Genomic DNA, 24,693 nt, shown 5'->3' on the forward strand with positions numbered 1-24,693 from the left:
AGCTCCATTCGTTCCCTTTGGAACCGGTTGACAAATTCACGCAATAACTCTTCGTCTCTTTGGGCTATACGGAAAATATCCGCCTTTCGAGCCTGCACCTTTTTGGCTCCGGCGTGTGCTTTTACGAAGGCATCGGCGAGCATTTCGAAAGAAGTGATTGAATGCTTGGGCAGATGATTGTACCAAGTCAATGCTCCTTTTGACAAAGTTTCCCCAAACTTTTTCAGCAACACGGATTCGATTTCATCCTCTTCCATATCATTGCCTTTTATAGCACAGACGTATGAGGTCACGTGTTCGTGAGGGTCCGTTGTGCCGTCATATTTTTGGATATCCGGCATTTTGAACCTCTTCGGGATCAATTTCGGAGCCGCACTCGGAGGAAAAGACCTTTGGATATACCTCTTTGAATCCGGCCCTTTCAAAATAGGCGAAGCCCCCGGGATTTGATCCACCCGAGAGTTGTATGTCTCCACCCTTTTTTCGGTCGAGTCCACCCGCTTCACCAACGTTTCGAGCATTCTCAGAAAGTCGGTGGATAGATCAGCTCCAGAGCCATTGCTTTCAACCATCCGTGCCTCATCTCTTCTGGGTTCAGCAACACCCTTCGCCTTTTCCGGGGTCGTTTTATCTCTTCCGTTTTGCAGCTGGGCTATTGCGATTCCCTGTTCGGCAATCGCCGCTCTCTGTTCCTGCAACATTTCAAAATTAAATGCAAGTCAATATTATCATTCGGGGTATCCGGTTCTTTCCGGACTTGTGTCTCGGACAAAGTAATTGAATTGTTAGTATTTAAAGGGTCAGTGGAGTTTGGCAATCCTCGTGGCCCGCTGCCTTCATTTTCGGCCACGATCTCGTTGTTGTTGACGTGACCAGATTGCCCACTGTTAGCCATTTGGTCTGTTTTTTCAGAGACAAACAATAGATGTTTCTGATTTTGATGGGTAAGATAGAGATCAAGATCAAAGACCACTATTATCCTAGCCCCACGGTGGACGCCAAACTGTTTACCTCGAATTTGGATAATCAATTAAATTTGTGAGTGGGTACAAGATATGTGGTTAAGTCTCGGTCTTTTTGATAAGAGAAAGATATATATATATATATAGATATGATATGAAGAGAGCAATGATAATCGGTGGTTTGCTATGTGTTCGTGTGTCTATTAATGCATAAACGGTATTTGATTTAGGAAACGTAAGAAATAAGCAACAAACATAGATCGAATTTGGTATATTGAGAGGGAGATTTGTATATTTTGCTATTACAAGAGTTCTTGGTAATGTAGAAGCCAACCCTTTAAGAGTAGGGCAATGCACCTTATTTATAGTAGTGCCATATGGACTTCATACAACATGAACAATAAAATAATGATGAAAAAGCTCTGAGTTGGATTAGGTTGGCCGTACGGTCTGACACCCGTACGATTGACAGTTGAGCATGGCAGGACGCTATCGACGCGTGGCAACCGCGTAATGGATCTCCCGGATCAACGGCCATGACCAAAACGGACTAACTGCCAGGATCTCCCGGACTAACGGCCAAGATCTCTCGGACTGACGGCCACGATCTCCCGGACTAACGGCCACGATCAAACGGACTAACGGCTATGATCAAACGGACCAATGACCACGATCAATTCGGACCAACGACTCCGGTCAAACGGACCAACGACCACGATCAATTCGGCTATGGAGAAATCGGACCAGATGATGATCTTCCCTCTTTTCTTTCGATCTCTGGTCTTACCGGTTCTAACATATGTCCGATTTTTACCGTATACAGTTTTGAATGAAAACCGACCCAAAAGGGTGTGTCGGTTTAAGGTGCGTTGCTTTTTGAAAATCGATGGACAGAGTCAGTTAAGACTCACGGACTCCATCGATTATTTAAAATAAAAAAATGTCGGAATTTATTGAAAAAGTCGGTATAAAAATTTAAAAAAATTGACGGACTCCGTCATTTTTAAAAATAAAATAAAATAATGAAAAGTAGCAACTTAGAATCGAGTTCAAGTATGTACCATGTCATTGAACAATTCTATCACTAGAGCAAACCAAGTAAAAATCTTGAATGGATTGTTCCATTGACACTCCTCCATCAATCATGAACATCAAATATGACATCTCGTGTAACCTATAATGTAAAAATAAAATAAAAAAATCAGTTCAATTATAAAAGAAATTAGTAGAACTATTTTTATTTTTATTTTTTACCTTTTATCAATCTTAACTTTATTCTCTTAATTATTATCCTGAGAAAAGAAAAGTAATGTATATGTTGTTCTCTGTATCCACCTCATTCAAACTCATCAATCTTGCTTATGTTCTTCAGTGACATTCTAACAAGTTAGCAAGAGAGTTCAGAAACTTGCTAGTATATGATTTAAAGAAAAAAAAAGTTCATAAACTTGTAGTATATGATTTAGGAAAAAACTATAGAACTTAAAAGAAGAGAAATTGGTACATCAGTAAGTAGAAATTAGCAAGAGATTTTGAGACTTTAAATTATATTCAACTAGTTAATTGACCCGCGCTTCGGGCGGTTAGACATTGCGTTTTGAAAAATTAATTGATGTAAAAGAGATAAAAAATAATTATGATACAAAATATAAAAGTGTTTAATCTTAGACAAACATATATAAAAAAATCAAATGTATAAGGAAAAAATACATATGCAAAAATAAAATAACAAATTCAAATAATTAAAATTTCCTATTGGGAAGGAAACTGTTATTTTATAGAGAGAAAAATTATGTAATTTTAGTCTTCTCGAAGTGCCTTTAATTAGTTGTAAGAATATTTATTTATTCATGATTAATATATATATATAATATCACAAAATGGTTAGCATTTCCCTCAAGTATCTGAAAAAATAAAATTGTTTAGTAAGCAACAAAAAAATTAGATATCTTATAATGGATTGCATATCCAGTTGATAAAATTTGAAGGGAACAATATCACAAAAAAGCCATCACAACATTTCCTTAACAACACACTGATATATATATATATATATTTATTTTTTTTAAAGAAGAAGCATGAAATAAGAACATAGTGACACCAGTTTAAGAATTTCGAAGATTTGATTTATGAAACGATATTTTTCTAATACTCTAATCTTAAAATAACCAAACAATAGGTTAAGTAAAAATTAGAATATCTTTCAGTTTTTTCCTAGAAAATAATGGAAGCATACAAGCTTATAACATTACCATAAATGTACTTTCCGAGACTTAAATTTTCAATAACTAAAAGAAAGGCAAACCAAACAATAACTTTAACTGAAATAATAATAATAATAATAATAATAATAATAATAATAATAATAATAATAATAATAATAATAATAATAATAATAATAGAAAATCAAGAGCAAAACTGTCAAAAGCATTCGAAGTATTTTTCTCACAATAATCAAATTACAACCAAAAATTTAACAAACGTTTGTTAAGATTTCTAAACATCCAAAAGATAACAAATCAACAAAAATGTTCAAATCTTTGTACCTAAATCCGTGAAGGGATTTTTAAAAATAGTTTAGTATTTTGGTAAATGATGGATGAATGAATATAAATAAACTCAATAATGACAAGCAAAATCGTCCTGAATAAAGTACATCATAAAACATCTTTCTCCAAAGGACGTCAAAGTAAACTTTAATATATTAAGTACTAACAAATAATTCAACTTTCATCAATTATTTCTTCATAGCAATGTTTCATATTCCTAAACTAATTCAATCAACATACCCTTCAAATTTAGTGAATTAACTAACATAAACAAAACGATAATAAATATTTTAATTACATAGAAAAAATTATTAATCTATATCAGATTTTTTTTTTTAAACTTCAAACTTCCTAATGGTTTCCCCTTTTATAATATGGATAATTATTCACACTAATTTGGCATAAGAAAATGGAATTATGGACACAATTCGGCATAAGAAAATGGGATTATGGACTAAGATCACAAGAAAGAGTGAGATGTCTGACCCCCAATAAAAAAAAACAATTATTTCTTCATAACAATGTTTCATAGTCCTAAACTAATTCAATCAACATACCCTTCAAATTTAGTGAATTAACTAACATAAACAAAAATATAATAAATATTTTAATTACATAGAAAAAATTATTAATCTATAGCAGAATTTTTTTTTTAAACTTCAAACTCTCTAGTGCTTTCCCCTTTTATAATCTGGATAATTATTCACACTAATTCGGCATAAGAAAATGGGATCATGGACACAATTTGGCATAAGAAAATGGGATTATGGACTGAGATCATAAGAAGGAGCGAGATGTCTGACCCCAATAAAAAAAAAGTGTGATGAAAGTGATAATTTGATATTCTAAGGATGCCGAATTTTGCAACTTCTATGTAATATTGTAACTAACTCTTTAAAGTTCCTTTTGCTCTCTGATTTGTCATCTTAATCGTACCAATCTTCGCCTTCCCGCCATAGCTACAATATCTGTGGCTTCTTCCACTACTTACATAGCTATACACTGCACATCAACCTTTTACATATACATGTAAGAACGTGCACTGATTTAGAAGAAAGGTTTTTTTTTTTTTTTTTTCCAGAATTCACGTTGCCATTGCTGCTGCGAAATTTTGCAAGAAAGATTTGGTTGGCAGAATTTGAGTGGAGAAGAGGAGCAAAAGAGGAGATTTAATGTGGTACAGCAACTGAAATGTTTAATGTAAACAGATTTTAAACACAACCTTTTACTATTTGCAACCATTCGTATAAGTTGCTGAAGAGATGCAACTGCTTAGCCTTTTTTTTTTTTTTTTTTTTGAGTTTAAAGGGTAAAATGGATAGTTAATTGGAAAATAAGAGGAAAAAGGCAAAAAAAAAAAAAAAGGAAAAAGATAAATATCTTTCCAAGCGTTAGAGACGTCACGTCCCCAGGCCTATGTCCCGACTTTATATAGATATATGAATATATAAATTTATAGATTTTGTTGAGGATGTTTGCATTCCAATTTTCACACAAAAATGGTCAATTGATTTTATAATCATTTATAAATCCATTTCTAATCTTTTATCTTTTTATAAAGGATTTTTATTACTATTATACATAAAACATTCAAAATAATAAATAAAATTTAATTCAAATTAAGAAGGGTTGTATTAACTTTCTTCCTCAAATGAAAAAAAAGTGACATGCATACAGATGGAGAAGAAAAAATAAGTAGGCGTTTGGCCATGAAAAACAATATTTTTCACTTTATTTGAAATTTTGGAGTTTGAGTTGAAGATGAAGTTGTGTTTGGTTATAGTTTTTACAAAAAATATTTGGTTGTTTAAATGTATTGAAAGTGAAAAAAGATTTTAGGTATTTTCTAAACTCTAAATACAATTTTAAGTTATATTTGAAACTTTTATAACCAAACATTGATTTAAAAAAAAAAAAAAAAAAGTGAAAAAATTTTCCTAAAAAAATTGAAAAATTTCATGGGCAAACGGTCCTTAATTTAGAATTTTCTACCATAGGCAATATTTCCAGACCCACGTAACCATATTTCCAAGACTGGCTTGAAAAACAGCAGCAAATTGTATCTTATAGCTGTGCGCTGCAATAAAGGAGTACTAGAATATTGACAAATTTTCTGGAGAGGGTAAAAACTGACAGCATCGCCATTGCCTATTTGCCATTAACAACACACAGATCTTCCATTCTTTAAAACAAAGTCTTTATTTCCAAGTGTCAATTATAAAAGCCAAATGTACGCCAATTACCAGTCCAGATCAAAAACCCCAACCCTAAAATGCATAGAAAGGTGACACAGATCCATCTCAGTAATACCTTCACAAACCCTAGCTTTATACATGGCGAAGCATTCTTCCGTAGCTATGGCTTTGTTTCGAAAACGATGGTTGACTGCAGTAGCGCTACTTGTGATGCTTTCAGTTACTACCGCCATTGCTTTTATTGTAAGAGCTAGCCTTGAATCCTCTTGTGATTGCCACATAGATGTGAAGCGATATAGCGAATCAGCTAAACCGATTGGGGTTGCTGTTCCTCAGAGCCCACTTAGTTTTATGAAGTCTAAGCTTGTGCTTCTTGTCTCTCATGAGCTTTCCCTTTCTGGTACCTTTTTTTTTTATTTTGCTTTGTGTAAATTTCGCTTTTAATTATATATGGTTTAGTATGTTTTGTTTGGTTCTTCAATGTTGCTTATGGAGCATTCTAGAGTGAGATGTCGCTGTCTAGCTGGGGTGAAGAGTGTTATGTAGCTGTATTAGTGAATCACTTGTGTTACTGCAGATCCTGTTGTTGTGTTTGCACCCCCTTTTTTGTATAGGAAGATGTGACAACCACTTTTTTTTTTTTTTTTTTTATGTGTATCAAAGGTTGGATCTTTCATTTTATTAGCCAATTCATTCATTCAGATTGGTGCTGTTTGAGGTGCGAAAGAAAGTAGTCACGAAATCAGAAGACTTAGTAGGCGTTTGGCCATGAATACCAAATATTTTTCACTTTATTTGGTATTTTGGAGTTGAAGATGGAGTTGTGTTTGGTTAGAGCTTTTGCAAAGAATAGTTAGTTGTTTGAATGTATTGAAAGTGAAAAAAGTGAAAACAAGTTTTTTGGTGTTTTTTCAAATTGAAGTTGTATTTGGAATTTCCATGGCCAAATGTTGATTTCCAAAAAAAGCAAAAACGTTTCCGGGAAAAAGTGATTTTTTTTTTTTGATGGCCAAACAGGCCCAAATAAGAGGTGTAACTTGTCAGATAAGCGGGGATGGAATTAAATTGAGAACATTAAAATGGAGTGGATGTTTGTGCGGTCCCTAATTAATGCTGCCGTTTATGTATCATCTTCCCGTACCACTTCGCTAGAAGTTTAAATTAACTGAAATGTTATGGAGCAGTGCATTAGCTGAGATGTATATGGAACAAAATCAACTGAATAACAAGGTTGCATAAGAATAGATTGAGAAATCACTGGATCCTCCTATCTTGTCGCTTTTCATTCTGTTGATCTACACCCTTTTGTTGCTATCATGTATCTTTATAGCACAAGATAGTTGTGACTGATTTATTGAAGACGATATAAAATTCATAGAAGTTTGACAAAAGAAATTTGTTCTATAGCGGGAACATTGGAGTTAACTTGTAATTATATTTTGAGCAACCAACAGAGTTAATCTGTAACTTTGGATTCTTAAGTTAGCCAGTTTCCCACTCTTCTAGCACTGGCAATATTTCATTATTTGGCGAGTAAAATAACCAAGAGTTTTCAACTGGTACATTGAGCTTCGGCTAGAACCTCTTCAGCTGCTCCTTGTCCTGATTGCTAAAATGGTTAAAAATGTTGAAAATGGGTGTAATCTTTTCTGACTGATGAACATTTAACTCATGTCGCAAAATGTGCTCCTTCACGCTCTGCTGATAATGAACTTTCTTGGTGCTAGCAACAGTATGTCGACTTACATTTTCTGCTTCCCAGTTATTCTGTGTTTTAATAATTATTAATTTAATCCTGTATAACTTGATCTCACATTTCCACCAAACAACGAACTACTTATATTACAACTTTATTATTTCAGTAAATTAATATGATTCTTCTTGATAAGGGAAATGAGACCCAACAAACTAAGCATGTTACAGGTGAAAGTTTGCCTTTGGTATGATGCATCATTTCATTTTGTTCCATATATTCTAGAATTCTGTTAGTTTGACTTTCTTCTTATCAGAAAAAAAAAACCCTGCTAGTTTGGTTCTCCTTGCTCTTGAAAACTGAGTTCAGTGTTCGCAAATAAATGGGCTGGGAGCTAGGAGAAAGAGGGTGTGGATAATGGAGCGCTTTTGCACATTTTGGATAATTAAGAGAGATAAGAAAGAAAAGAACTTTCGAAGAGGCTGAAAATATATTGATTAGGAGTTCATCTGTGTCTATTTTGTAGTTTGTATTTATGGGGTAAGGAAGAAACACCAACATGCAAGTTGGTTAGGAACTTGGACTTTTGGATGCTTAAAAAATACTTGTATCATACCTCCTTTGTAATTGTGTTAGTAGAAAGGAGAGATGGTTGGCATCTTCCCTGACGGGACAGGAACAACCTTCTGGCTTTACCTGTTTACTATCTCTTTTGTAATTGTAACACCATCTTGGTTGAGTATCAATGAATACTTTGGTTTATGAAAATAGAAGGAAAAAAAAGAAGAAAAGAAAGGGCCATATGAGGGAAACAAATACTTTTAATCATTATGGCTGTTCTTTCTTTTCATATAGGTGGACCCCTGTTGCTGATGGAGCTGGCATTTTTACTAAGAGGTGTTGGTGCTGAAGTGTGTTGGATCACAAATCAAAGACCATCTGAAACAAATAACGTCGTATACAGTTTGGAACACAAAATGTTACACCGAGGAGTTCAGGTTGTACTTGGCAGTATTTCTTCCAGCTTGAGATTTTATACCTTTCCATTATTTGCATGATCTCATCTTTTCTCATTTTAAGTTTCAGTTCTAGTGTTTGTTTGTCATTTGGTATTGTATTTCATTGGTAATCATTCACCATTATTTTGCAGAGGACTAAATGTATCTCCATAATTGGCTCGTCTTTTTTCTTTTTCTTCTATTTTCCTGTTATATATTCTGTTTTTCCAATACTTAGGCCTAAATAAACATCCATATTTAACTTTTCATGGATTTTAAGAAGAGAATTGACAGTTATGGGTTAGACTAGAGATAAAAGTGTGTGAAAAACTTTAAACTGTTAAGACGAGCCTCTTGCATGAGTTACATTGTATGTAACAAAACCATTGTTTTATATATATTTTATAATGGTGGTGTATGGGCCAGCTTACGCGCGTTACAACTCTTCCACCAGGTACCTACTACTTCCAAGTAAACCTATCCTTTTCTTGTTTGAGCTTTTATATAGAAAAAAGGGAAGATCAATTTGGGATGGAGGGACATGCTCATCAAGGTAGATAAAAAGTAGAGTGTATTAAAGCTTCTAACTTTTTTGTTTAACGGTATCCAACAAGTGTATAATATTAATATCGGTAAACAATTGCTGCCCCTTATCCATTTGAGGTGATATTCCCTGTTTTCCTGTAATTTCTCTTGGCTTTTAGCTCTTTTAACATCTTACGATCCATGAAAACTGAAAGATGATAATGATAGAGGTCCTTCTCTTTGAGATTCAGTTTTCTTTTCTATATTTTATTCCTTATTTGTTTTACACACACACACACACTCACTATCTTTTGATAAGTGATATTACTCCTTATAAATAATAGAGGTAATTCTCCACAGGGTTGTCTGCAATTCACTTATTCAGTTCCAGCAGCCTTAAGCAATTAATAGCTGGCATATTTGCAGTGGTTTGCATGTCTAGTCACTGAGATCTAGAAATTTATTCCTCTAGTAAAGATTTAAATGGTTGTGCTTATGGGTGCATGTCTGCTTTCAGGTTGTCTCTGCTAAGGGTCAGGAGGCAATAGATACCGCTTTAAAAGCTGACTTGGTTGTTTTAAACACTGCCGTTGCTGGGAAATGGTTGGATGCTGTTCTTAAGGAACATGTTCCTCATGTCCTTCCCAAAGTTTTGTGGTGGATCCATGAAATGCGAGGTCATTACTTCAGTCTAGATTATGTGAAGCACCTTCCATATGTTGCTGGTGCAATGATTGATTCACATGTAACAGCTGAATACTGGAAGAATAGGACACAGGAGCGGCTAAGGTACATTTATAAGTTCTGTAATTTTGATATTAAGTTGGTGAGGGATCTACTTCCAGTGGCCTTTTGAGGTCATGCATCTTTAGATTCAAATTGCATCTCGAGCATCATTTGGTTCTGAGGCCAGAATGTTCTGTTTACACACTAATGTAAATTTACTTGATAAATTGAGGAGGTGAAATCTTTCTTATTTTATTTTATTTTATTTTTGATTGTTTTAAGTTGAGTAAATGAAATATTTTAGTCTTAGAATGGCAGTTTACTCTCTCAAGCTGCCATCATTTCCCTCTGTCTGTCGACTTGTACAGTCACCATAAGAAATGATAGAGGGAGGAGAAGGAATGTTAATACATAATTGAACAACATAAGACTTATGAAGAATAAAAGCTTAAGTGTCTATGCACATTCTTGCAGATAGATCTACTTCTCCTACCCTCATCAAATGAGACAAGATGGGGTTTACAAGATTTAGCTACCTATTGGGAGCTGCTGTAATTATTCAAAGTTTCTAGCTGTATTATCAAACAAGGAGACAAATAATCTCATTGAATTATGTCATATACGAAATTTAAAATAGCCTTCATGCAGCGACCCAACATTTTACCTGTGGCATTTTAGTCATGGAATTGTATTCTTAGCAGTTAGCACATAAAAAATTGGTAAATGAACAGACTGTAACCTGTTCTCGTTCTCTCTTTACCACTTCCTCTCCCACCCCTCTCTCTCTCTGAGATAGGTTAGGTTGTACTTCATACAAATCCAACTGATAAAAGTGAACTTTCTACTATGGAAATTTAGATCAGATTGCTTCTGATTTTAGTTAACCTTTCATCGTCGGGTTTCTTATCTGTCATTGATGTCTTTATCCAGATCTTTCCTAATGAGATTCTGTTGGACTCAGGAAGTGATAAAACACCACTCCAGGAAAACTATTTTGGTTTGCCGTGTGTTATATGGACGAGTACTTGTATTATCACGGCAAGTAGAAAATGCTAACAGTAATTTTAGTGGACATATATGAAAGTACCCTGATCCTAATTGTGGTGGATGCTTGGTATGTGTCTCCGAAAATTCTGAATGCCTATATATAAGTGAAGTAATTTTAAACTTGAAGTGCATCTCAATCTATTTTGAGGCATACAATTTAGTTGAATTTATTTTACTTTACCTGATAAAAAAAAAAAATTAGCTGAGTTTATTTCTCCATTGCTAAGGTAATATACTGGAAACGTTCTTTCTAATACTTGGGTCTGAATGCTCAAACTTTGGTCGAATTCCAGAAAGATAGCTCCTGGATGACTTCTTAGTTATGTCCAAATCTACCTTGTATTACGTTGCCTATTCTTCATTTTTCGTTCTCGTTTGTAGGCGCTGTAAAACCTCTCTTAACTGTTATTGATATTCTGTAGGATCAAAATGCCAAAAACCCATGTTGTTCATCTTGGCAACAGCAATGAGCTAATGGAAATTGCTGAAGATAGTGCGGCAAAAAGGATTTTGCGGGAGCATGTTCGTGAATCTCTTGGAGTTCGAAATGAAGATATACTATTTGCCCTCATAAATAGTAAGCTTTTTCCTGTAATACTATTATGCATTACAGTCTATCATGTTTTGTTCCTGATAAAAGCTGCTTTCTTGAATACCTGTTTAGGTGGATTGCTCTTGATTAATTTTCTAAATTTATCCAATCACTATGATTTGCTCGTATTCAACATGATGCTGTACATAATTTTCCTTAACTACTGTCGACTTGGATTTGAAATATGCATAGCATTTCCCGCTGACGGTCCTTTTCTAACTACACTATGACCTGGACTTGCAATATTGCAGGCGTTACTCGTGGGAAGGGGCAAGACTTATTTTTAAGGTCATTCTATGAGAGCTTGCAGCTTATTCAAGAAAGGAAGTTACAGTTGCCATCAATTCATGCTGTTGTTGTAGGGAGTGACATGGCTAGTCACAGCAAATTTGAGACCGAGCTTAGGAACTTCGTTATATCAAAGAAGATCCAGAATTATGTTCATTTTGTCAATAAGACATTGACAGTAGCTCCATATCTTGCTGCAGTTGATGTTCTTGTTCAGAATTCTCAGGTTTGTAGGCATGGGGTGAATGCTTGGTCACTTTTTCTTCTTCTTTTTTCCCTCCTAAGTATGATTATTTTACTTATGCGGTAATAGCTAACTCCATATATTTCATCCCTTCTATTTTAACCATGTAGGCACGGGGTGAATGCTTTGGTCGGATTACGATTGAGGCCATGGCGTTTCAGCTGCCCGTGTTGGTAATTGCCATTTTTCTTCCTCCATCTTGACTTGTTGTATAGTTCTTCTTTTACAGGCAGCAGTTCCTTTTTATAATCTTAAATATTTCATTGGATTGGAAAAACTTACCCTCTCATCCATTTGCCTTTCCATTTCAGGGAACTGCAGCTGGTGGCACCCAAGAAATTGTATTAAATGGTACGACTGGTCTTCTACATCCTGCGGGGAAAGAAGGGATAACACCACTTGCAAAAAACATTGTTAAATTAGCCACCCACGTTGAGCGGAGGCTTACAATGGGTAAGAAAGGGTATGAGAGGGTAAAAGAGAGATTTCTTGAGCGTCACATGGAAGAAAGAATCGCAGCAGTTCTAAAGGACGTGTTGCAAAAAGCAAAGGGACACCAAAGGGCATGATATTTTATTACGGTGACTACGTTTAGCCTCTGTTCTCAGTTGGAGCTGCATTTGTAGATGTGACGTGGAAATTTATAAGCTGTGAGTAGGTGGTCAACAACAGGAAATGAAGTACCATAGGGAAACAGTTCAGTGTCCTCTTGCTTATATATTTTGAGTGTAAAAAAGAAACTGACTTTTTCATCCTTGTCAATGTGGTGTCGAAGGACTAGTGCTGCTAATCACCATAATTTTGCACTTCTTTTTGGTTTGTGAGCAGGTTAGTACATAGTCTGGGAGGATATAGTATGATTTTATGGACGCATGGGTAATGTCCTTTGCATCATTGTGTTCTGGACCTGTATTTCCTGTAATAGAGTGGGGTTCCTTTTTTAGGTCAAGAAAGCTAAAATTATTATCTCTTCCCTCATCAACTAACACAAATCCACAAGTACACACTCCTTAGGTAACAAGTCTTGTTAATTCAGAGGGGCGGATGCAAGATTTGAATTTTATGGGTTTTGAGTTTGGAATTCTACTCCTACTTAAGTGATTTATTGAGATGTTTGAGTTCCCTCGTATCATAAGTTCTTAGAGAAGTGAGTGACCTACGTTAAAATGTTGCAAAAATGACGTGAAGGCCTTAGTATACCAAAATAGAATGCTGACAGACGAACCATCACCACTCTTCGTCGAGAGGAGTTTGAACAAAGACCGATTATATATGTGGGTTTGAACACCAAGAATGATAAGAACGGACAGTGTTTCAACTCATCAAACTGAGATTATGGTTATTCATCAAAAGAATTTTCTAAGAAATGGGTATTAATCAAAAGAACTGAAGCTTATGGTTCTCAATAAAACCACAATGTTCATGAGAAAAGGAGAAAACAAAAAGAAATAATGATTCCAAGCAGATTAATGAATTGATGCCCAATTTCATATCTAAATTTAGTTTTATTTAGAGATGTGGCTTCTTGTACTTTCAACTCCTTCACCTAACCATGAGTGTATATGTATTTTCACTTTAATTTTTAACGAATAAAATTAAATTATTTATTTCCACGTAAATATTGAGTGCAAGAAAGTGTTTACCCTTCTGGTAATGACGTTTGCGTCAATTTGATGCAATTCAATTAAGTAACCACACAATCACAAAGCTAGACCCCTTGAAATAGTACCGTCCAACAACGTTGGTAATCTATTCCATCGAGTTCGAGCTTATATGAATCACCAACTGTTAAAATTTTAGATTCATTAAACTATTTAGATTTAATTTTTTTTTTTTAACTATTATATGCAAGTCATATACAGTCAATTGCCATCATAGTTAGCTCTCCCTTGTCCTTCTACTTCCGGGTTCATATTGTCTCAACTCTAGACCTTAGCTTTGCATGTAATGGTTTCACTTGCTCGTAAGCTGATAGCATCCAGGAACCCTAGTCCAATATCCAGAAGCCCACAAGCTTTGCAGCCCTTTGTCCCATTTTCCCGTCTTCAAGAAACAAAACTCTTAGAATGTCATCTAGTTTCACTTCTTGACAACTGTAACAGCCTAATTCAGATCAAACAAGTACATGCTCACGTTATTCGTAAAGGTCTTGACCAAAGCTGCTATGTTCTCGCAAAACTACTCCGTATGCTCACTAAAATCAATGTCCCAATGGACCCATATCCCTGTCTTGTATTTCATCAAGTGGAATATCGTAACCCTTTTTTATGGACTGCCTTAATTCGGGGTTATTCAATTCAAGGACCATTGAAAGAGGCTGTGCGTTTGTATAATGCTATGAGAAGGGAAAATATATCGCCTGTTTCTTTTACTTTGACTGCTTTGCTCAAGGGTTGTTGTGATGAGTTTGAGTTGAATTTAGGTAGGCAGATTCATTGTCAGGGAATAAAGATCGGTGGGTTTTGTAAAGATTTGTTTGTTCATAATATTTTGATTGATATGTATGTTAAATGTGGTTGGTTGGATTGTGGTCGAAAGGTGTTCGATGAAATGTCTGAGAGGGATGTGATTTCGTGGACTTCGTTAATTGTTGCGTATTCAAAGGCTGGAGATATGGTGGCAGCTGTTGAGCTGTTTGAGAGATTGCCTGTGAAGGATTTGGTTGCGTGGACTGCTATGGTGTCGGGTTTTGCACAGAATGCTAAGCCAAGGGAAGCATTGGAGTTCTTCTATAGGATGCAGTCTGGAGGTGTGGAGACTGATGAGTTCACATTGGTTGCGGTTATTTCAGCTTGTGCACAGTTGGGAGCCGCTAAGTATGCGAATTGTGTTCGTGATTTGGCTGAGGGATATGGTTTTGGACCTGCCAATCACGTTATGGTGGGGTCTGCATTGATTGATATGTACTCCAAGTGTGGCAATGTGGAGGAAGCGTATAAGGTTTTTATGAAGATGAAGGAAAAGAATGTGTTCTCGTATAGTTCGATGATCTTGGGTTTTGCAATGCATGGATGTGCGAATGCTGCATTAGATTTGTTCGAAGAAATGGTGAAAACAGAGGTAAAGCCTAATAAGGTGACATTCATTGGTGTTCTTATGGCTTGTACTCATGCAGGTTTGGTAGAAAGGGGTCGATACCTGTTTGGTATAATGGAGAAACATTATGGTGTTGAACCATCAATAGAACATTATGCTTGCATGATTGATCTCCTTGGCAGGGCTGGGCAACTAGAAGAAGCTCTTGAGCTTATCAAAGCTATGCCAATGGAAGCTAATAGTGGTGTCTGGGGAGCTTTGCTGGGAGCTTGTCGGATTCATGGTAATCCTGAAATCGCAGAAGTTGCTGCTAGCCGTTTATTTGAGCTTGAACCTGATAGCATTGGAAACTATGTCTTGCTTGCCAATACATATGCTACAGCGGGAAGGTGGGAAGATGTTTTAGGGGTAAGGAAATTAATAAAACAAAAACTGCTGAGAAAGGACCCTTCACGCAGCTGGATTGAAGGCAAAGAGGGGGTGATTCATGAGTTCTATGCTGGTGATATGACCCACCCAAACTCGAAAGAGATTAAGGAAGCACTAGAGGGTCTTATTAGTCGGCTTAAGTCACACGGTTACGAGCCAAACATAAGCTCTGTGCCTTATGATCTGAGTGAGGAACATAAAAAACGAGTACTTCTTACACATAGTGAGAAGCTGGCTTTGGCATACGGGCTACTCATTACTGATTCTGCTGGGTCTACCATTAGGATCATGAAAAATCTAAGAATCTGTGAAGATTGCCACTCATTTATGTGCGGTGCATCTCAAATCACTGGCAGGGAGATTATTGTCAGGGACAACAAGAGATTTCACCATTTCCGAAATGGTGTGTGCTCTTGTGGTAACTTTTGGTAATTGAATGAAGAGCCGTCAGTTCTCTGAAGTGCCACTCTAAGTGAGCTTGAAGGATCCTTTTCTTTGGAAATTGCCATTACTTGGTCACAAGTGCCATAGTTGTTCAAAAGGTTTTGAATTTCTTTTTAGACTGAGGGATTGGAATTCTTGCTCAACTGAAGGATATGATTAATTCATTCAAGGACGAATCTAAATTCCAGAATTTCTATGATCGAAGGTGCCAAGCTAGATGACAGGTGATTGAACTGCACATATTTTTTTAAACATTCAGTGACATTTGAAAGTTGTGCTCACCTGGTACATACTTAGAGCTCTCATTTAACAAATAGATGATCAATGCTGAGTTTTGTTAACTTTGAAGCCTGATTCAAATGCAAATCTCGCTGCAGCAGTCTTGCTATATGGAAGCCTCTAAGACTTATCTCACTATAATGTCTGATGTGTGTGCTCTCAAGTTCGTTGTGGCCTAATAGTCAATGAAATGGGTTGACCATTGGTCTTACTTGCCATGTCAACAGAAGTCTTGCTGGTCCGGACACTGCAGTTGTAAAACAGATGTTCCTTATTGGTCTTACCTGCCATGTATACAATTTTTTGGAGCTCAACTGGATAATTAACTTTGTTCTTTAGTGGGAATAAATGACATATCTGGGTTTACATGAGGGTTATGCTATATTGATTAATTAAGTAAAAAGTTTGTGAACTAAATAGAGATTACATGCTGCTCTAGGGCTGTGAACTTCTTTGGATCTCAATGAGTCGAAATAAACAAGATCATCTACATTCTAATTTTCAGAATTTATAAAAATATGGAACTAGCTCACTAAGAAGACAACCTCCTCCAGAAGTACGTTTTACATAGAAAAGCTAGTGTTATGGCGATTAGAATGTAATGCTTTTACATGTTTCAGAAAAGCTTCTTTCTTATGCTCTTACGCTTGCATCTTCTGACTTCAATTATATTTTTGTGGTGTCGTTTCCCTGTGAATGTGAAGGTCCATTCTCCTTCGCCTACGAGGAGAGGGAACTGTTTCTCCCGGCATCTTTGGGTTCTGAAGATGGAGATGTCATAACCTGGCAAGATCTGGTACACTACAAGCATTTTGCTGCGGGAAGACCAACTTCTTATCTCTTTAGATAGCCGAGTATTCACGCTTGTTGCAGCAAAGGACTGAAAAAGGCAATTTTGAAGTAGGTATTGTGTGGGGGTTCAGAAGATTGGTTCCCGTTACTATCGAAGTTTTTATTGCAAAATCAGTTTGTCTGGCAGATGAAATGTTCGATCTGCTTTCATTTCACGGTACTCCTGTTAAATTCTCCAGCCCATTTGGTGGATAGTCCCGACTGTCGCAGAGAACAAGATTGAATCTTGAAATTGGAATTCTCTGTGGGCTCACACATGAATCAACTCTGATGCCACGTGGGCTTCAATCTTATGGAAAACTATGTTGGCAGAAAAATAGTGGGGAACAGGAAGGGCTACTCTGAGCAGATGCAGGAAGCAGGGGTATTTGATCTCGTTACAAAACGAGTTCAGGCAGCTTCTAGAAATAGAAGCAATTGCCTCATCATACACGGCCGACCATTCAGCTTGGGCCTTTCAGTATTACTTCACTTTGGTGTGTCCAATTTTTACTCTGTTGTAATATTAACTTTGCAGAAAGAGTTGGATGTTCTTCTTAGAAGGTATTGTTTCAACAGTATTTATTTGATGTTGTTACCGAGTATTGGTTCTTTTTCACATGTGATAGACTATGAAATAGTCAACGTAAATATTAGGATAATCTTTTCATAATTAGCAAATGTATATTAGGCGTGATCTCTTCCTTATGTATAGTAATTAAGTCCTATAATTTAGCCTAGTATTATGCTGACAGTTAGATACCTATTTTGTATATAATGACTATCATACATCAATACAGATTACAAATTGATTTCCTACATGGTATCAGATTAGGTTTCCTTCCTCACCTCCTAAACCTAGCTGTCACCTTCTTCCTAACCCTAGCCGTCCTCTTCTTCCTCCCTCTTCTCTCTTCAATGGCTGACAAAAATTTTCATTCTGCTTTAACTGTCACGAATGTGAAATCCTTAATACCAATCACCCTTGACATGGAAACCAGCCATTATCACGAATGGGCGACACTCTTCAAGGTTCTAGCCCGCGTCTACTCCGTACTTGAGCACATCATACCACCAACTGACACTAGGGCTGTGCATATTAACGGTTAAACCAATAACCCGAATCAATTATTGGGTTATTGGGTTAATGGTTCGGGTTAATGGATTACTGGTTCGGGTATCGGGTGGTGCCTTGTGGTTATTGGCTTATTGGGTCGGGTCACGGTTTGGCCATTTTTGTTAACGGGTGAACCGATAACCCGATAACCATTTATTTAATTATAATTCTACCGTTCCATATATAAAGTCACTTGACTAGATTTAGGGTTCACTTGATTTCCACTTCATAAACTCAGTCTCTCAAGCGGCGTATCACAACAAAAACCCTTCTCCTCCAACTCGCAAGACGCAAGCCCGACTTGAAAACGTAAACTTACTAAACTATTTTTTACTTCTTCTACATTGCTTTCAATTCTCACTCTTGTTTATGTGTTTTTGTATTTCTCTGTTTTGGGGTGTTTGTTGGGGTTGGGAAATTAGGGAAATCACTTCCTAGCAGAAAAAGTTCTTCGTTCTTGAATTTTTTTGTTCGGCATAGTCTTAGGAGATGAAGCGACTTTCAGTTTTGAAGATGGGTTCCTTGTTCTTGAATTTTTTTTGTGTGAAATCTTAACGGTTAAACCGATAACCGAACCGATAACAAACAACAACCGATTAACCGATAACCCATTAACCGATATCTTAACGGTTCTTTAATGGTTTAACATGTCTACAAACCGATAACCGATAAGTTGAACCGATAACTTTGAAACCCGAACCGAACCGACCGATATGCAGCCCTAACTGACACCACCGAACTCACCGCGTACAACGCAACGAAGGCGGCTAATCTTCCGCTCTGGAAACGGCTCGATGCGGTGGTTCTCCAATGGATATTCGCCACCGTATCCCATGATATTCTTACCTCTGTTCTCGTGGCGGATGATGTTGCGGAGAAGGCTTAGAACCGAGTTGCTCAGCTTTTCCAAGATAACAAGCACTCAAGGGCAGCGTACCTTGAAACAGAATTCACCACCACAAAAATGGCCGACTTCGGCTGGATTATGGCCTATTATAATAGGCAAAAGTCACTCGCTGATCAGCTTCCCAACGTGGGGTCGCCGGTGTCCGACCAACGTATGGTTTTGCGCCTCCTTGCGGGCTTACCGGAGACATACGCACACTTTGTCACAACCATCCAGTAGAAGGACGTGCTGCCCTCTTTCTCTGAAGTGTGCTCCAGACTCAAGCTCGAAGACGCCGCTGCCAAGGAACGTGCCCGCGACTCTAATCTCGCGGCTCTCATTGTTGATAATGATGCTCCCTCCCCGCCACCTGGAGGCAACAATAATTCAACCAACCGTCGTGATAATAATCGTGGCAGGAATTCCAACAAGAACACGTGAAAGGGAAATAACAACAATAACAACCGCGGGAAATCTGGCTGCGGCGGCGGCGGACAAACCAGCCACAGCCTGTGGCCGACGGCCCGGCCACCAGCAGGGGGCTACTACTGGCCTGCCTGCCTGGCCGCCACAGCAATGGGCACTGCCCCCCTGTCCGTATCCAATAAGGCCGTGGCAGCACCGTCCCACGACACTAAGGCCCCGGCAGTGGCGTTCTCGGTGCAGGTCCACGCCCACCTCAGCAGGCCTATTCCATGCATGGTCCATCCTACTCTGGGTACACTCCAACAGACGTAGAGGCCGCCATGCACACTCTGTCCATGCATCAACCAGATGATAATTGGTACATGGACACCGGAGCGACTTCCCACATGACTGCCAACACAGGTACTCTCACGTCTTATTTTAATTTGAGCAAGAATTCTGGAATAGTTGTTGGTAATGGTAGCACTATTCCAATTCGTGGCTATGGTCATACATCCCTACCCCCACCTAATCCCCAATTACGTCTCCATAATGTCTTACATGCTCCAAAACTCATCAAAAACCTTATTTCCGTACGTAAATTCACTAAGGACAATAATGTTTCTGTTGAGTTTGATCCTCTTGGGTTTTCTATGAAGGATTTACCGACGGGGAGCCGCCTAATGAGATGTGAGAGCACCGGGTAATTGTATCCTATCACTGCCCCAAAATGGACCACTCCACCATCAACCTTCATTGCCGCATCACCTAGCTTGTGGCATTCTCGACTCGGGCATCCGGGAAATGCTATCCTTAGTTCTCTTCGTAGTAATGCTTTAATTAAATGTAATCGGGCCCGAACTTCTTTTTGTACCTCTTGTCCTTTGGGGAAACACGTTAAATTGCCATTTCATGATTCATTGTCATTTACTACTATGCCATTTGATATCATTCATAGTGATTTATGGAAATCTCCTGTTTTGAGTTCTAATAGGCACCGCTATTATGTTTTCTTTCTTGATGATTATAGTAATTTTCTTTGGACTTTTTCGATCTCTAACAAGTCCCAAGTTTATTCTACTTTTCTATCTTTTAAGGCATTAATACGGACTCAATTCGAAAGAGACATCAAAAACATTCAATGTGATAATGGGCGGGAGTTCGCCAATGGGAATTTTCAATCTTTTTGCGCCTCCAATGGTTTAAATTTCCAATTTTCTTGCCCCCATACCTCTCCTCAAAACGGCAAGGCGGAAAGAAAAATTAAATCCATTAACAACATAGTGCGCACTCTTCTTGTCCACTCCTCCATGCCCCCCTCTTTTTGGCATCATGCTCTCCAAATGGCCACATACCTCTTTAATGTACTTCCCACCAAGGTCCTTGCGTATAAATCACCAACGCAAATTCTCTACCAACGAACCCCCTCCTATTCTCATCTCCGGGTTTTTGGGTGTCTATGCTATCCTCTTTTCCTATCTACAACTATTAATAAGTTGCAAGCAAGGTCCAACCCGTGTGTATTTTTGGGATATCCGTTGAACCATAGGGGATATAAGTGTTATGATTTATCAAGCAACAAAATCATAATATCAAGGCACGTCATCTTTGAGGAAACTCAATTTCCCTTCTCAAAATTGCACCCACCAACCCCAACCTCTTATGATTTTTTGGACCATGGGATTTCTCTACACACTTTGCATGTTCTGTCGCAGCCCACTCCACCCGTCGTGCCCACGGTTCACCCGACAGAATCACCGCACCACCAGTCCAGTAGCACACCAGCTACGGACCCGTCACCCCTCACCCATTTCCCTACTGTCCAGCCCGATCCCTTGCCCCTACCCAGTCCAGCGCCCCTTCCCCCCACTGCTGCACCGTTACCACTGCCCAACAGCCCACCCGCATGGTCACTAGAAGCCAACATGGGATTTATAAGCCCAAACAACCGTTTAATTTGAACACTTCCACCACTACCTCCATTTCGCCTATCCCGCGAAATCCTGTGAGTGCTTTAAATGACTACAATTGGAAAGCTGCCATGGTTGATGAATATAATGCTCCATTTAAAAATAAGACATGGGAGTTGGTTCCCCGTCCCATTGATGTGAATCTTATTCATTATATGTGGATCTTTCGTCATAAAAAAAAATCTGATGGTTCTTTTGAGAGGCACAAAGCCCGTCTTGTATGTGATGGCAGGTCTCAACAGGTTGGAGTTGACTGCGACGAGACCTTCAGTCCGGTTGTCAAACCGGCTACTATTCATGCTATATTGAGCATTGCACTTGCACACTCTTGGCCCATTCATCAGTTGGACGTCAAGAATGTTTTTCTACACGGTAATCTTAATGAGACTGTTTATATGCATCAGCCTGTTGGGTTTAAGGATCCAAAGCATCCCCATCATGTCTGTCTCTCGAAGAAATCGTTATATGGGTTTAAGCAAGCTCCCCATGCATGGTTCCCACGCTTTGCAGACTATGTCTCCACTATTGGCTTTTCACATAGCTGATCTGATCACTCTCTCTTTATTTATTGTCGAGGTTCCGACATTGCTTACATTCTGCTATATGTTGATGATATTATTCTCACAGCTTCCTGAGATGCTCTCAGAAAATCCATCATGTCTCTGCTTAGTGCCGAATTTGCTATAAAGGATTTGGGCCCTTGAAGCTATTTTCTGGGTATTGCTGTTACCCGTACTTCACACGGCATGTTTCTTTCTCAGAAAAATTATGCAGCAGATATTATAGAGCGTGCAGGTACTACTGCTGTAAGCCAAGTCAGACACCGGTCGACACCAAAGCCAAACTTGGCGCCACGGTCGGGCCTTCTTGCGATGATCCCACACAATATCGTAAGTTGGCCGGCGCGTTGCAGTACCTTACGTTCACAAGACCAGACATCTCCTATGCGATTCAACAAGTGTGCCTTCACATGCATTATCCAAAGGTTGAACATATGAATGCTCTTAAACGCATAGTACGCTATATGCAAGATACTATTGAGTTTGGTCTCCATTTGTACAAATCGTCCATTGCCTCTCTTGTTTCTTATACAGATGCAGATTGGGGTGGGTGTCCAGACACTCGCCGATCCACATCCGGTTACTGTGTTTTCCTTGGCGATAATCTACTATGTCTAAGTCGAGTGCCGAGGCCGAATACCGTGGTGTCGCTAATGTCGTCTCTGAGTCCTGTTGGCTTCGCAACCTTCTTTTGAAGCTCCGTTGTCCCATCCGGACAACTACATTGGTTTATTGTGATAATGTTAGTGCCATATACCTATCAGGTAATCGAGTTCAGCAGCAACGCACTAAAAATATTGAGATGGACATACATTTCTTACGCGAGAAAGTTGCCCGTGGAGAAGTTCGTGTTCTTCACGTCCCGTCCCGTTACCAAATTGCAGACATTTTCACTAAAGGTCTTCCGCGCGTACTTTTTGATGATTTCAGGGACAGTCTAAGCGTACGACAACCTCCCGCTTCGACTGCGGGATGTGATAGACTATGAAATAGTCAACGTAAATATTAGGATAATCTTTTCATAATTAGCAAATGTATATTAGGCGTGATCTCTTCCTTATGTATAGTAATATGGTCCTATAATTTAGCCTAGTATTATGCTGACAGTTAGATACCTACTTTGTATATAATGACTATCATACATCAATACAAATTACGGATTACATATTACAGATTGATTTCCTACAACATGTTCCTCATCTGTTTTCCCCCCAATTAGTCACATCGCAGATTAAAGTAAGAGATGAGAAATTAATAATCTGTGCTCTCTTTATGTCATTGTTAACACCATTCATCAGCCACATAATCCAACCTTCATTGGTTTAAGTTGGATTCCCAGGCCAGAAGGAACATGTTGGCTTTAGATGAACTTAGTACATTCATAACGCATCACTATGGCGTGGTACATGATACAACGCACATAAAAAGACTTATTACATGTGAATATGCTTCCACTAGCACTAAAAGGGCTAGCATGGCTTATTATACACAAACACCATGCTTCAAGACACAGCAAGGACGAACTAGAAACGACCGCGAATACAAGTATTTAACCAAACAAACATCTTACGGGTGTGTATATATATAATAAAAGGATTTATTTTTTTGCCGCAGCTTTCTAGTGGTGGCCGGGAAGTTTCTCCTTAATCTTGTCCATAATTCCCTTCTTCTCATGAGGGTGATGCTGCCCTTCCACACCATAGCCAGTAGTCGTAGTTGTTCCAGTTGAATGAGCTTGGTCGTCCCTGTGACCTCCTGGCAATTTCTCCTTAACCTTATCCTTTATCCCTTTCTTCTTCCTTCTCCCACCGTGTCCATCATCCTCAGACTGCAAAACACACACGTTAAACATTATCAAGAGTCACATACATACATACATACAGATAAATAAGAGGTTAGTTGAAACAAAAGTTTCGAAAAGACTACATACAGAGCTGCTGGAGCTAGAGCTGCCGGAACGGTGAAGCATGCCACCGAGAGTACCATGCTCAGGCTTCCCACCAGTGGTGTGGCCAGCCTGAGTTCCATAGGCACCTGTTCCGGTGGTTCCATATTCTCCCATGGTCCCTCCAGTATGATGGACTGGGTTTCCATATTCGTCAGTTTGGCGGATGGGATTACCGTATTCGTCCGTCTGCATAGCCTGCCCTGCACTATATTGGTTCTCGTAGTGCGACATTTTTTCACTAACACAGAGTAAATAAAACTAAGAGCGGAAATACAAAATTAATCTATCTGTTGAGAGTAGTGTGTGTAAAGGGTATAAAATTTGAGTGCAAAAAAGAGATAGATATAGGGTTGGAAAAACACAGATGAGGGTGTGGAAGAAATGGAGGTGCATCCGTGCATGCATGGCACCAGAGCATCACAGGTGTTACGTGAATGTAACACAGTCGAAATGAACGTGGCAGCATCACAGACTGACAGGTTTTTGCTCTGTCGGCTGTTCGGCTGTCAGATAAGAATGGTTATTTTGGGTCAAATTCTTCTACTTTACGCAGTGGACTACGTACGCCGAAAGAGACTGCAAATCAAGATCCAGCTGAAAGATGATAAAATTATGATAAAATCATGTCTCATATAGTTTCCCAAGTTTATAAAAATAAAATTTATATATTTAAAACTACATAAAATATAGTACTATCAGTTATGATAATTTGGAAGTCAAATGATTTAGAAAAAATGTAAGGAAAATGTGGTGAAAGAACCACTTCGTAGACTAATAGTAATAGGTTCGCATAAATTGAAACAGAGAGAGTATATAAAGTTATATAAGGGCAAATTAAAATCTTTTGGTGCAACAGAAATCTTGCGGCAATAAATATTATTTTGATGTTATTATTCATGATTAATTGTAAAGCGCTCATGTGTGATTTTACTTCTAATTTTTTTATTTTTTATCAAAAGATCAGCGAAC

At 38.1% G+C, this 24,693-nt stretch overlaps 3 protein-coding genes and 1 pseudogene across 4 annotated transcripts; 3 read left to right on the plus strand and 1 right to left on the minus strand.

Annotated features, from left to right (window-relative positions):
- Positions 1-5,523: 5,523 nt before the first annotated feature.
- On the plus strand, positions 5,524-12,789 carry LOC132625154 (uncharacterized). Its single transcript, XM_060339966.1, has 7 exons — positions 5,524-6,106; positions 8,255-8,397; positions 9,440-9,711; positions 11,118-11,272; positions 11,539-11,801; positions 11,930-11,992; positions 12,131-12,789. The coding sequence occupies exons 1-7, from the start codon at positions 5,845-5,847 to the stop codon at positions 12,386-12,388; spliced, it is 1,416 nt and encodes a 471-aa protein (XP_060195949.1). The 5' UTR covers positions 5,524-5,844; the 3' UTR covers positions 12,389-12,789.
- Positions 8,029-8,115, plus strand: LOC132625372 (U6atac minor spliceosomal RNA; annotated as a pseudogene).
- Positions 12,790-13,462: 673 nt separating the features above from the next.
- LOC132625153 (pentatricopeptide repeat-containing protein At5g44230) lies at positions 13,463-17,622 on the plus strand. 2 transcript variants are annotated; one of them, XM_060339965.1, is made up of 2 exons: positions 13,463-15,952; positions 16,109-17,622. In XM_060339965.1, the coding sequence occupies exon 1, from the start codon at positions 13,767-13,769 to the stop codon at positions 15,714-15,716; it is 1,950 nt and encodes a 649-aa protein (XP_060195948.1). In that variant the 5' UTR covers positions 13,463-13,766; the 3' UTR covers positions 15,717-15,952; positions 16,109-17,622. The 2 variants fall into 2 exon arrangements, with proteins under 2 accessions (XP_060195948.1, XP_060195947.1); XM_060339964.1 differs by having other exon boundaries at positions 16,712-17,620.
- Positions 17,623-23,135: 5,513 nt separating this feature from the next.
- LOC132623437 (dehydrin Xero 1-like) lies at positions 23,136-24,054 on the minus strand. Its single transcript, XM_060338194.1, has 2 exons — positions 23,707-24,054; positions 23,136-23,604 (listed from the first exon to the last, which is right to left on the minus strand). The coding sequence occupies exons 1-2, from the start codon at positions 23,953-23,955 to the stop codon at positions 23,395-23,397; spliced, it is 459 nt and encodes a 152-aa protein (XP_060194177.1). The 5' UTR covers positions 23,956-24,054; the 3' UTR covers positions 23,136-23,394.
- Between the last annotated feature and the right edge of the window lie 639 nt (positions 24,055-24,693).

This window comes from Lycium barbarum, chromosome 12 (genome assembly GCF_019175385.1).
Source record: "Lycium barbarum isolate Lr01 chromosome 12, ASM1917538v2, whole genome shotgun sequence".
In the NCBI taxonomy this organism is placed as follows: Eukaryota; Viridiplantae; Streptophyta; class Magnoliopsida; order Solanales; family Solanaceae; genus Lycium; species Lycium barbarum.